The 13,107-nt window shown below is 41.9% G+C and overlaps 1 protein-coding gene across 6 annotated transcripts in view; it reads right to left on the bottom strand.

Annotated features, from left to right (window-relative positions):
• MGAT5 (alpha-1,6-mannosylglycoprotein 6-beta-N-acetylglucosaminyltransferase) overlaps window positions 1–13,107 on the bottom strand; it is a 118,999-nt gene that overhangs the window by 25,150 nt on the left and 80,742 nt on the right. For all 6 annotated transcript variants that reach the window (XR_014557267.1, XR_014557268.1, XR_014557269.1 and 3 more), the window contains exons 9-11: window positions 12,195–12,329; window positions 9,128–9,261; window positions 7,433–7,566 (exon numbers count right to left, since the gene is read on the bottom strand). Coding sequence is in view for 3 of the 6 variants with exons in the window: in XM_083707870.1 (XP_083563996.1) it covers window positions 7,433–7,566; window positions 9,128–9,261; window positions 12,195–12,329 (403 nt within the window). In the remaining 3 variants the exon portion in view is untranslated. The remainder of the gene's footprint in view (window positions 1–7,432; window positions 7,567–9,127; window positions 9,262–12,194; window positions 12,330–13,107) is intronic.

Below are 13,107 nucleotides of genomic sequence, written 5' to 3'. Positions count from 1 at the left end.
CCCTATTCCACCCCATCTAACTAAATAGATTCTGTCTATTAGGAAGAATGCATGCAGATCTTATGCATTTGCTACACAATCCTTACAATCCTAATATATTTTGTTCTGAAACACCCGCGTCATCTAGCCATGGCTTTGGAACAACCCTAGGATTATCCCACAATTAGGGTGAGTGGCTTCTCTGTGCATGGCATCACAGCTAAATTTCATATACACAATCAAGGACAAACTAGAGGTGATGATTGTGCTGCAATTTTAATTATCCCCAAATTCTTAGTCATTAAAAAAGAATAATCAAATATAGTTTTTGAACATAGCATTCTTAGTTCTGGTGCTCAAGCACTTTATCACTGTTTATCATAAGGTATATAAAGACATGAACCTGGTGTAGCACAGATAATTAAGGAATGAATATAGCACAAGGTAGTGAGCATCAAGAGAACCACTGTATAAAGACAGCATGACAAATACTCAGCCTTATTTTATAGATAAAAATGTGACTATACAAATGCAGTCATTAGTCTGAAATCTGGGCTGGCACAGATGCAAATCTGGGTTTACCTTAATTACAGTTGAAAATTCTTCCAATGAACTATTTAATCATTATTTGCAGATTTAAGAGATTGACTCTTTATTTGCAAACATATGTTAAGCAAGGAACAAGAACTGTGTACAGCAGGACAAACTTTGGAGAGTATGATTCAAATTCAATAGGTTGAAAAGATCATCTTTATTCCCCGCATCTCCAATTTATATGCCTATGCATGTGAAGGTGTAGGCAAAACAGCACCACCCATGCAGACTTGAGGGAACCGTGATGTTTGCAGATGCTGGGGGGGGGGGGGGACCAAAACCCAACTGCCTTTAGGAATGGAACTGGGAGACACCCATATGGACAAATCAAAGGTTTTAATGTAGTGTAAAACTATCTACTTCACCCCCTAAAAACATCCCCAAATGGAGAACCCTTGTGACAAAACAAGCCACTGAGTGCAGAGCACTCTCAGTGGGGACAGAATATTAACTGCCTGATACTAACTGAGGAAAACCAGACCAGTGGAAGGAGCAATGGAATGGATTGGTTGGAACTCTGAGTAAAACCACAGCACGCTGTAACATTTTGTGGCCGGTTGCCACTTGTTACATGGCTATTAACAATTTGCATAACTTTTTTCTAGGGATACTCAGTGGCACATAGTACCGGCACCCCCACCCCACCCCACCCCAGTTAAAAGTGCAGCACTTACTGTAACAACTTCATGGTGAGTACCAACACCTTTTTTCCTATCTATAAAAAGCAATCACTATTTGGTATAAATCAGCAGCTCCCTTCCCCCAAATCTGGAGGTAGGATCCCTGATGATCTTGTGTGTGTGTGTGATGAGTGTATGGGAACCTGCAATCTCAAATGTTTGAGGAAGAAGCTCTATTCTACTGAATACAAACAAATACCATTTCTTCTCTACTGTCCACTAATGCCACACACTGTTCACATTCTGCAGCAAGTTCTATCCACCTATTATCCGTTTTGCCTGCATGTTACAACTGTTCATTTAACAGCTGGGAACCTGGAGAGGTGTAATGATCAGGAGGTTGCTGTCACTGCCCTTACCCTTACAAGCATGCATCCTCCAGATGGTCTTTAATTAGGCTAGGAAGATGGGTAACACAGAACAAGCGGCACTAGAATATTTTCATCCCCCAGGAAAAGCAAAGATCTAAGGATTGAAGAAGGATTCCATATTCATTTCAGATCTATCTATAGTGGGTAGACCAGGGGAGTGAGAGTGCAAACACTATACTGGTTAAGATAATATTTTATCTTTTCCACAGTGAATATTAATATGCAAGGAGACATTAACTGACATTTCTGGAAAGAGCTATTTTACAGATGGGGCATTTAACAACAGATACGAATATGCTGGATATGGCAGGCAAATTGACAGGGAGGAAAGGAAAGAACCAAGGAAGAAAGGGAGGGAGCTGGGGGAAAATAAACTAAAAGAAAAATCTGAAAATAAATCTGATACATCTTTTTGAGTACAAGACCCAAGTCTATCTGACAGGCTGTTCTTCTGGTGTACTACTAGTCACATTGGAAAATACACTGATTAATTATACTCAGTTTTTATTGAGGCTTTTGAAAGTCTCCTAGTACTGATAATAGAACAGAATCCAAAATCACAAAAGCTGAAAATGAATTAACAGTTTCCAATGCTGCTAAAATGTGTACTCTAGCACAAGGAGACACTCTAAAAACCTTGAGTGTTCGTAAATGAGGATGAAAAAGTTAATGATTTTTCTTCAAAGTCACAATGAAAGCAGCACAACTACCACTTAAATAATAAGAAAATGTTTTTTCTGCTCAAGAACCATGGGCAAATATAGGACAATCAAAACCTCAAGATGCTGCTAAACAAATGAAATGAACAGACAGCTGCCACACAAAGAAAAAATCTTGATAGGCCTTCAGGCTTTGTAACGGGCAGACAAAATAGGCTGGCAAAGGGGCCACTAGGCATTTGTCATTCTCTCCGTGTCTCTTTTCTTCTGCCATGGCGCCTTCTTGAAGTGGGCTTAACCTAGCAGATTTATCCCTATGGGAAGTATAATGAGAAATGTTTTCACTGAGGAAGTTTGTACAGTGTGGCTTTAAATCACTGGGAAATCCCAGGAAATTACTACAGTACGGATGAAGAAACTACGTGTCCAAGGTCTGTACTATGAATTATGAAGAGCTCTCACAGTTTTCTGCTGCTAGCCAGAACTAAGATGCCCCACAAAACTCAAATAATTTGTGAAACCCTTGAAAATTGAAATGACACCTGTACTCCTAAATTTGTACTCTTAAATCCTCAGTCTGGCATGTTTCTGTAAAGAACCGAGCAACAGCTTAAGATAATCGTGTACACTAGTTTTTCCTTAAGGAACAATATTTTAATTACACAAATTATTAGATCTGCTTTAGCACTAGATAATGTACATGTGCACATACACATCATGTACGCTATCATGTTAAAAGCTTCTATATGCATCTGTACATAACTGCATACATGAATGTATGCTAGCTTGAATTGGCTGTGGCTTCCTAAATATTCTAAATGCAACACTGTAAATCAGCCTTCCCCCAACAACTTCTAGCATCACTGATGGGAGTTATAGTTCAAGACGACACCCTGCGAGAGGGCACCAGGTTCAGGGAAACTGGTATACACCATATATCCACCCATTTATTTTGGGGATTTATTCAGGATGCCTAGGCATTCTAATCTAAGAAGCAGCTTTTAGTTATAGGTTAATGGCATAAAAGGGAGATGTACCTGATTGACTGAGTGCCCTCTAATAGTTTAAAACAGGGTAGCATCCACTCTATGACATCTGTGGCTGCGTGTGCATGATAAAATCCTGGTCAAATAAGCCAGCATATATACAGTTGATATGTCTCTCCTTTGCCTCTCCCTTCACTTGAACGGTGAAACAAACCAGATAATTTCTCCTTTGATCTGAATAAGGGAGTATGGCTAATGGCTTCCAAACAAGCCGGACTCAGAAGCTAGCATTGAAGTACAGTGGTGCCTCGCTAGACGAAATTAATCCGTTCCGCGATTCTCTTCGTCTAGCGGTTTTTTCGTCTTGCGAAGCAAGCCCATTGACAGCTTAGCGGATTAGTGCTAGAGCTGTCAAGCGGCTTCCAGCGATCAGCTGTTAAGCGGCTTATCAGCGGAACAGCTGATAAGCGGCTTAGCGGCTTAGGAAAAGGGCAAAAAAAGCAAAAAAAAACCGCTGGGGGACGCAAGATTTTTTCGTCTTGTGAAGCAACCCCATAGGGAAATTCGTTTTGCGAAGCGCCTCCAAAACAGAAAAACCCTTTCGTCTAGCGGGTTTTTCGTCTTGCGAGGCGTTCGTCTTGCGGGGCACCACTGTACCTTCTCTGTGATTTACAGACACTGCTTAGTATAGATGATAGCTCTTTTGGAAGGTAAGAGAACAGAGATGACTCCTTCCATAAACAACTCTCTTGACTTTTGTGTGCGCACAAAATTGAACTTTTAAACAATGCAAATCCAGTTAATTCTTTTCCTCAACCCAAACTCTTGATGTTGTGACTAGCTGAAATCCTGCTTTCAGTAACTAAAGTACATCTCTGGGTTGCAAGCTATTGATTCTTTATTCTAGAATGCTAGGTGTAAAACCTGGTATTTGTAGCACCAAGGAGAGATTTACCCAGCCTCCAAGATCCATCTGCAAACATGCTACAATATCTAGCCTAACCTTTCTGTACTAAAAACAAAGAAAAACCCTCACCTCCTGCTTTATGTAACATCTTGTCTGGACAACTCAAAAGCTTGCAACAAATTTGCAATGTTTTGATAGGTCCAATAAAGTTGTTGGCCAACCGGATTTTGAAAATTCTTGCTTACATGCTAACACAGCTGCCTTTGACTGTTAACAATCCATTATAATTCAGTTTGTTACAACTGCATTTCAACTAGCCATTTACCCAATAAAATGACAACATATAAGCACAAAAGGTTAAGATTACCTCATCTGGCTCTCAGCAGCTACCTCTTATGAAGAGCTAGAAATTACAGAACTTTAATTGCACAGAGTAGTACTTGCTGCATCTGCTTCTCTGAATACTTGTGTTGTATTATGGACAATGGCCGTGCCCTCTGGGTAATAATGGGACAACACGAAGCCTCTCTACTGAGAATGGAGGGCAATTTGGAGAACGCCCCAAGGCAGCCTTCCCCAACCTAGTGCCCTGCAGATGTTTTGGACTACAACTCCCATAATCACTGACCAGCGGTCATGCTAGCTGGGGCTGATAGGAGCTAGAGAAGAAGAAGAAGAAGAAGAAGAAGAAGAAGAAGAAGAAGAAGAAGAAGAAGAAGAGTAGTAGTAGTAGTAGTAGTAGTAGTAGTAGTAGTAGTAGTTTGGATTTGATATCCCGCTTTATCACTACCCGAAGGAGTCTCAAAACAGCTAACATTCTCCTTTCCCTTCCTCCCCCACAACAAACACTCTGTGAGGTGAGTGAGGCTGAGAAAGTTCAGAGAAGTGTGACTAGCCCAAGGTTACCCAGCAGCTGCATGTGGAGGAGCGGAGAGACGCAAACCCGGTTCCCCAGATTACGAGACTACCGCTCTTAATCACTACACCACACTGGCTCTAGAGTCCTAAACATCTAGAGGGCAATAGGCTGGGAAAGGTGTTTGTTCTTCTAGCAGACAAGAGGTGACCAAGGATTGTTTTTTTGCCCTTGTTCTCTGGAGCTGTATGCTTAATTCACAAGGGAAATGAACAAAATAAAATCTCTTTTGTAAGCACACACAGTCTCTCTCTCTCTGCACTTCTATCTGGATGAGGAGAATGCCTTGAAGTCAGTGCTAAGAAATCTGACCTAGTCAAGACCTTGCCGTGTATGTGAAAATAAGTGAATTATTTAATATTATGATTACAGGTAAACAGCAAGTCAGCAAATAAAAAAGAAAAAAAAACTTTAGGCAAAAGATAACTCATAGGTTATAATTTTTGGAAGTGCCAATGGCCTAGTCTACCATTGGCACTTTATCATAAACAATACTTTTAAAATAATACCTAATTCAATGGATCTTTAAACATGTAAAAGCAATTCCTTTGAGCATTTTGGAAAGACAAATAATAACTGAAACTAGAGAAATCAACTCTTCTGTTTTTCTTTCAGTACCTACAAGTTCAACAACACATGAATCCACAAGCAACACATGAATCCACAAGCAATGGAGTAAGTCTCCATTGCCTGTTCTGTGGCTTCACAATGTGTAGCTGCACAAATCAGAGCCTCTATCTTCCACTATGGTCAGGATTGTGAATACTTTGATTACAAAGAAATTTGAGAGTGTTGGAAACAGGGATTTTTTTGGAGGCATTTGTAAGGCTAAACATTCAGTTAAGCTGACAATTAGCTGGAGATCCTTTGGTAAAAAGAATGTGACACTCACACTAGAAATCTCACAAATGGAAACACAGAAGCAGTGCATGTAATAGTGTGTTAAAGACAGAGGGCAGGATTCACCTAACCAGCCTCATCAACAGAAGCCCTGTTCAAGGACTTCCACATGTACAATTTGGCTCCTGCACTCCCTGAATATTTTTTTTTTTTTGGGTGGCAGTAAAACCACCTGAACAACACGAGGAGGTAGGAGAGAGAGGAATTATTCCACCTGACAAGTTGTAATGCTTGCACAGATAGAATGATTGGAAGAGCATGATGTTGAATTCCACCCAGTAAGTACAGTGGTGCCTCGCAAGACGAAATTAATTCGTTCCGCAGGTTTTTTCGTCTTGCGAGTTTTTCGTCTTGCGAAGCACGGTTTCCCATAGGAATGCATTGAAAATCAATCAATGCGTTCCTATGGAAACCGCCTTCAGACCAGGTCCGGGGACAGTCTGTCCCCCGACCTCTTCTGAAGGCTGGGGGGGGGGGGGACAAGGGCTTTTCTTCCCACCCCCAGCATTTTAAAAAACCCCGCATTTTAAAAAACTTCTCCGCTGTCCAGGGCGATCTTAAAATGCTGGCGGGCGGCAGCGCTGCGTTTCTCCGCTCTCCCGGGAAGGCAGGCAGGGGGGAGCAAAGACTTTTCTCCCCCCGCCTGCCTTCAAAAGCCGTCCGGGATAGCGGGAAGCGCTTCCCTGCTATCCCGGACTGCTTTTAAAATGCTGGCGGTGGGGAGCAAAGCCTTTCGGCCCCCGCCGGCCTTCCTGGACCTCTTCTGAAGGCCGGAGGGGGGGAAAGGCTTTGCTCTCCACCGCCAGCATTTAAAAGAGGTCCCCGGAGATTTCCCTATGGGCTTTCTTCTTGCGAAGCAAGCCCATAGGGAAATTCGTCTTGCGAAGCAACTCGCAAACGGAAAACCCTTTCGTCTTGCGGGTTTTCCGTCTTGCGAGGCATTTGTCTTGCGGGGCACCACTGTACAGCTAGGAGAGTTTTTGTTTCCAATATTCAGATATAATATGGAAAGTAGTTTGACTGAGAAGCCAACCAGGAGCTCTAAGTTTCTTTTCAATGCATGAGAATTGAGGAGAGGGGAGAAGACAAGAGTCAAATGTTTGTACTTGCTCATACACATTATAATAAACCAGTTAATGGCTTGGTACAGATTAATGGCATGTCCCTTTCTCCTTCCAAATCTTTCAGTTATAAACATGGTGCAATAAACCTGGCTGAACATATAATGACGTAAAATTGTGTACAAGACTATAGTCTAAAGGAGCTGCATCTTTTGTTAAAAACCTCTTTGAACAGATAATATCTGCCGGCATTGTTTTCTAAAAAGTACCTGTCAAACACTAATTAAAATATAGCTCAGTTTAAGCTTGCAACTTTGTGTTCTGCTCCGTCATGGAAAATGAACTTCCAAGAAAAGATTTGTTCAGCATAGCAACTCACCTTCCAGAAGTTATCAACTTTGCCATAGACAAGCGACTGGTCCTGCCTTTTAATTACGTTGAAGTGCTTGATGTCACTGGAATTCAGATATTGTTCCACAACAAAACCAAGGAAACTATTGTCTGGAGTGTGAGCTGTAAACCAATCAACCAAACAAACAAAAAGTCAGCACTGCATCTTTATGCATCACTGCAACACTGTCATAAGTCTTATCTTCTATTATGTATTTTCCTAAGGATATTGTCATGCTGCAATTCACATGGCTGTTGACAGGTAGCACTGCGAGGTAAAGTAAAGATAAAGGGACCCCTGACCATTAGGTCAAGTCGTGACTGGCTCTGGGGTTGCGGCGCTCATCTCGCTTTATTGGCTAAGGGAGCCGGCGTACAGCTTCCGGGTCATGTGGCCAGCATGACTAAGCTGCTTCTGGTGAACCAGAGCAGCACATGGAAATGCCGTTTACCTTCCCGCCGGAGCGATACGTATTTACAGTGGTGCCTCGCAAGACGAAATTAATTCGTTCCGCAAGTCTTTTCGTCTTGCGAGCTTTTCATCTTGCGAAGCACGGTTTCCCATAGGAATGCATTAAAAATCAATTAATGCGTTCCTATGGAAACCGCCTTCAGACCAGGTCCGGGGACAGTCTGTCCCCCGACCTCTTCTGAAGGCCGGCGGGGGGCGAAAGTCTTTGCTTCCCCCCCGCCTGCCTTCCCGGGAGAGCGGCCTGCCTTCAAAAGCCATCTGGGATAGCGGGAAGCGCTTCCCTGCTATCCCGGACTGCTTTTAAAATGCTGGCGGTGAGGAGCAAAGCCCTTCGGCCCCCGCCGGCCTTCCTGGACCTCTTCTGAAGGCCGGAGGGGGGGGAAAGGCTTTGCTCCCCACCGCCAGCATTTAAAAGAGGTCCCCGGAGATTTCCCTATGGGCTTCCTTCTTGCAAAGCAAGCCCATAGGGAAATTCGTTTTGCGAAGCGCCTCCAAAACGGAAAACCCTTTCGTCTAGCAGGTTTTTCGTCTTGCGAGGCCTTCGTCTTGTGGGGCACCACTGTATTTACTTGCACTTTTCGAACTGCTAGGTGGGCAGGAGCTGGGACCGAGCAACGGGAGCTCACCCCATCGTGGGGATTCGAACCGCCGACCTTCTGATCAGCAAGTCCTAGGCTCTGTGGTTTAACCCACAGCGCCACTGTGAGGTACAGTATGGTAAAAAAAAAAACTGGTCTCAGAACTGCTGAGCCAAGGCAGCAGCATAAGGGGCTGAGAAGGAGGGAGATAGAAAGGCAGGAGGTGGCACAGGCCAGAGGATGGGCGGCCCAGTTAAGTGAGCAAGATGTTTGGCAAGGTGTAAGGAGAAAAGGGAAGAGGAGAGAGGGGAGAGAGTGTCCTTGATGATGCGTAAGGGGAGGGGGTGGCTTTGGTGAGGGGGTTGATAAGGGTAGGTGGGATGGTCCAGCAAAGAGAGCAGGGATGCAGCCCCTAGCATTTAATAAATGCTTAGAACATATGTTTACCCTTTCATTATATTCAAAGACTTGTAATATTAAAAGTGAAGGATACCAAAATAACTACAGACCTATAAAAACAGTTTAATATGTGGACATATCTTCTTTTTCATGTAATATCACCACTTGGAGGACTCCGAGGGCTAACTCCTATTCCGAAAAGCAAAAATTGCTTTTGTAAACAACTTGAACTTACGAAACATTGTGTAGAATTGTTGTGGGTTAAGGTTCCATTTTCCCCATGGAGTTTTGTGGCCTTTAGATTGGGCATAATGAGCATGGTTAAACTCTGGTTCAGTCCCAAATGAATCTAGCACTCGTAACATGCACCTGTGCAAAGATAAAGGAAGGCAACAACAGTGTTAGTAATTGGCAACCATGTCTTCTAAAGCTGATACAGAAATTTCTGGCATAACCGAGAATAAAAGCAATACCATGATATACATCAACAAATCAGCATGGTTACTATTCATATTTATTCATGCCCAAGAAAATATGGTAAAGATCTTCCTCTGACAGCAATACCACGGGCCAATTTACACCATAATCCTAGCAATCTTGGGACTTAGAAAGGGCCCATTCTCCACAAATACCAAGTATTATTATTCTTACTTGCACGTGTCCACTGACAAATGGCCTAGGAGTACTTTGTTGAGAAGTTTTGATAGAAAAAGTATTTGAAAGGCAGTTTCAGAGTTGGGATGGGATGGGGGGGGGGAGAAGAGTTGCAATAAATTAAACACAAAGAATAATTTTCTGACAATAAGAGCTGTTGGAGAGTGGATCGGACTCCCTTGGGAGGTGGACTGTCCTTCCTTGGAGGATTTTAAGCAGAGGTTGGATGGCCACCTGTCATGGATGCTTTAGCTGAGTTTTCCTTTATTGCAGAGGGTTGGACTATATGACCCTCGGTGTCCCTTCCAATGCTACAATTCTGTGATTCTATTTTATGCATCCATGATACTTCCACATTCTAAGTCCCCTAAGTCTGCACTGGGTAGCTGAAATTCAGAGCTTTATGTCAACCGCTTTCAGTGAAAACATTTTACAGCAGCAGAATTATTTTTTGATTACATCAAGTGCTTGTCGGGAACCAAACGTATTATTTAGTAGAATAAATCATACAGCAGAAGGAAGCTGTTGGGTTATACTGCGGAAGGGAGAGTGGGATTTGAATAAAAGCATTTGGTTTTAAGCCAAATGCAGCACGTGGGATGATTCTTGGAAGATAAGGATTAGCAAAATGAGTAGGCTGAATTAACTATCTGAAATACAGTGACAGATTACATAATATTTATTATTCTCCCCGTTGCATTAAAACTGATAACAAAGAAATGAATCACCAAGTCAAGTTTTAATGCACTGTTATGCATATGGTGCACTCTTAAAAATAATGTTTGAAGGAAAGTAAACCAAAGTTAAGAAAAGGTATATAATGTGATTCCTAAAGTAGCTTTACTGTTAAGTTTTCTTCTTCTCTACTTTTCATAGAATTATAGGACTGAAAGGGATACCAGGGGCCATCTAGTCCAACCCTTGCAATGCAGGAATCTCAACACCTGGTCCCCCATCCAATTTGAAACCATACCAGACTCTACTTGGCTTTGCAAATGTGCTAGCAGTTTTAATGCTATACCACTTGGAGGTGTTTTGCTGACTTCCACTTTATAGAGTACCAAAGAATAACTGGAAAACAGAAAGCTTAAAGAAAACCAAAGGATAACTAATTCAACTTCCTGAACTGAAAAGGCAAGAAATTGTTGGAATCCATCGTCAACAAATGCCTTCAGAGCCCATAGCTTTCCAAAGCACTTTATTCCATTACTCAGTTCATGCTGCAAAATGAATAGTTAACCAAGTAACCTCAAATGCTAAAAACAGCCTTTTTTCAATTTGAACCATTTGGTAAAGAAAAGCAGCAAAGCAAAGTTGAAATATCCATGTTATTTTATATATTTAATGAACTAGGAAGAAGGAAAACAATGAAGTTTTAGTTTGTCAGGCACATTTTTTCCTCCCATCTTCTTCCTAACAGTTTCTAAAATTTGGAATCCAGTGGCAATGTAAACCTACATGAATGAAAAATGAGTGAATATATGTTGTCCATTCATATTTTCAATTATGTTTTTCAGGCTCTGTTCTGCTACAACTGCAAACCGTGGCTTGGTGTTACATGATAAAGCTTGCACACACATGCACACTCTCCTTGCTCATCTGAAAAAAATATTTACTTCCATTTTCCTGCAAGCCTATTACATTTGAGTCATCCAAATATGGATTATGCTTTCAGTCCAAACTAGTATGGCAAACCACAGCTTGAAGCTGATTTGAAAACATGATTTGGAGAGCAAGTATAAACTGTAGTTCAGTTCACCACTCTGGATAGAAAAACAAGCCCTGGATTGTTTGTAAGAGGAAGTAATTGGGTGTCAGTGGGGAGAAGGGCGGGTATGATTACCAGGTTTGTTCACAGTGCACCAAAACAAAGTCTGGAGATACACCTGAGTGACCCTGACCACAAAAAACTAAAACAATTAAAAGCAAGAAGAATGCAAAATAATACAGTTTATTTTGGTTAAGTTTACTTTCAGAGACGCATAATCAAATACTGAAAAACAAAACAGATAACAAAACAGAGATTAATAAATCTAATCAGCAAAAAGTAGTGACTCCAATTGCCAGATGCATTTCAAACTTCTTCTTCAGTGGCATATAAACAACAATTAGTGGATTAGCTACTCCACAGTAGAATCAGATTCGGGCTTGCATAAATCAGGAATCTTAGTCTTAAGAAAAGAATATTACATTTCTGCTCTGTGCAAGATTTATCCTCCTGATATCCAGGAATTTTCCAGTTCCACTTCATTGAAGGAGGGGGGCAGACTCCCAACGCTCTGGCCTTGAGGGACATAAGGGGGTACTGTCATACAATTTCTTACAGGTTGGGCACTTGTGTTTTAAAGCAGGAGCAAGGCTGCTTATTGAGCACAGACCTGCAAATGAACAGAGCTCCTATGAAAAAGAAGCTACTTATACACAGGAGTTTTTTTGTGACTTCCACACAAGTTGTGAGGACAGCCTGGGTATGTGACACTGGCGTCGTGGCCTTATGTGAATGCTCTATAGGAGAGTAGCACATAAATAGGGCTAGTTAAAAAATTCAGATTCAACATCAGGAACAATGAGGAGAAAGATGTAAAAATGCACTAGATATGTGGAACCACAATTCCTTCTGATAAACTGCTTAAGAAAGGAATACTTACTGATAGTGAACCCAGGATGGTCCAAGGGTTTTCTTGAACTGCGTCAGTCCAACAATGTCAATGTAAATTAGTTCCACTACTTTATCCCCTTGAGTTGGGCAGCCAGATCTATTACCAACAACCTTCTTCATAATCCTAATAGTAAGAAAAAAGAAAAACTTTATTTCCTCCGAATTCCTGCATTTAGTCTTAACAGTGAGCTTTTATTTTTCCATTCCCAGAGACAGAATGACTAACAAACCGATGTGTGTATGTGTATGCGCATGTATTGCCTCAACAGGATTTTTGAAGAACAGTGTCTGAGCAGGACTCACTGCAACTCCAAAAGCCTGCCCAAGGCAGTATTCTAACCTTCAAATTATCAGCGCTGATCTAACATCTTGCTGGCCTGGTTCACAGAACACCATATGTCAAACTATGGTTTACCAGGACTGTGAGAACATGTGGATTCCTGGAGAGAAGTTCACAGTCACTTTACTCATCCCGTCTTAAGCCATGGTTTGATTTAGTGCCTCATCAAAACCTGGCCTTGTGGTTAGGCTCTTTCCTTGCTAACTGTGAGCTACAGCCAAGGCTTGTTCTCAGCCCTTGGGTTTGTAAAACAAGCTAAGCCAAATAGTTGGTTAGCTCAGCAGAGGAGTTAAAAAAAGACCAGGAAGAAAGCATAATGGTTGCAACCAACTCTCCTTGTACCTGCACATCCACACAGTCCCAGAAAACCATAGTATGGCTTACTGTATTGTGCAGGCAAAGACTAATGTGAAAAATATGGTTTGTGCAACATGGCTTTCGTGTCCTCTACTCTTCACTGCTGCCTTCTCCAGGAGCCCCGCTAGAATGAAGTGGAATATTGTGTCCGGGAATGGAAGCAGGATATGGAATAGGTTGAAGCTGAGGGCCATCTTCCCTATAA

The sequence above is a fragment of the Podarcis gaigeae genome, assembly GCF_964106915.1.
Source record: "Podarcis gaigeae genome assembly, chromosome: 1".
NCBI lineage: Eukaryota > Metazoa > Chordata > Lepidosauria > Squamata > Lacertidae > Podarcis > Podarcis gaigeae.
The sequence above is the reverse complement of the archived record's forward strand: the minus strand, read 5'-3'. Positions and strand labels throughout refer to the sequence as shown.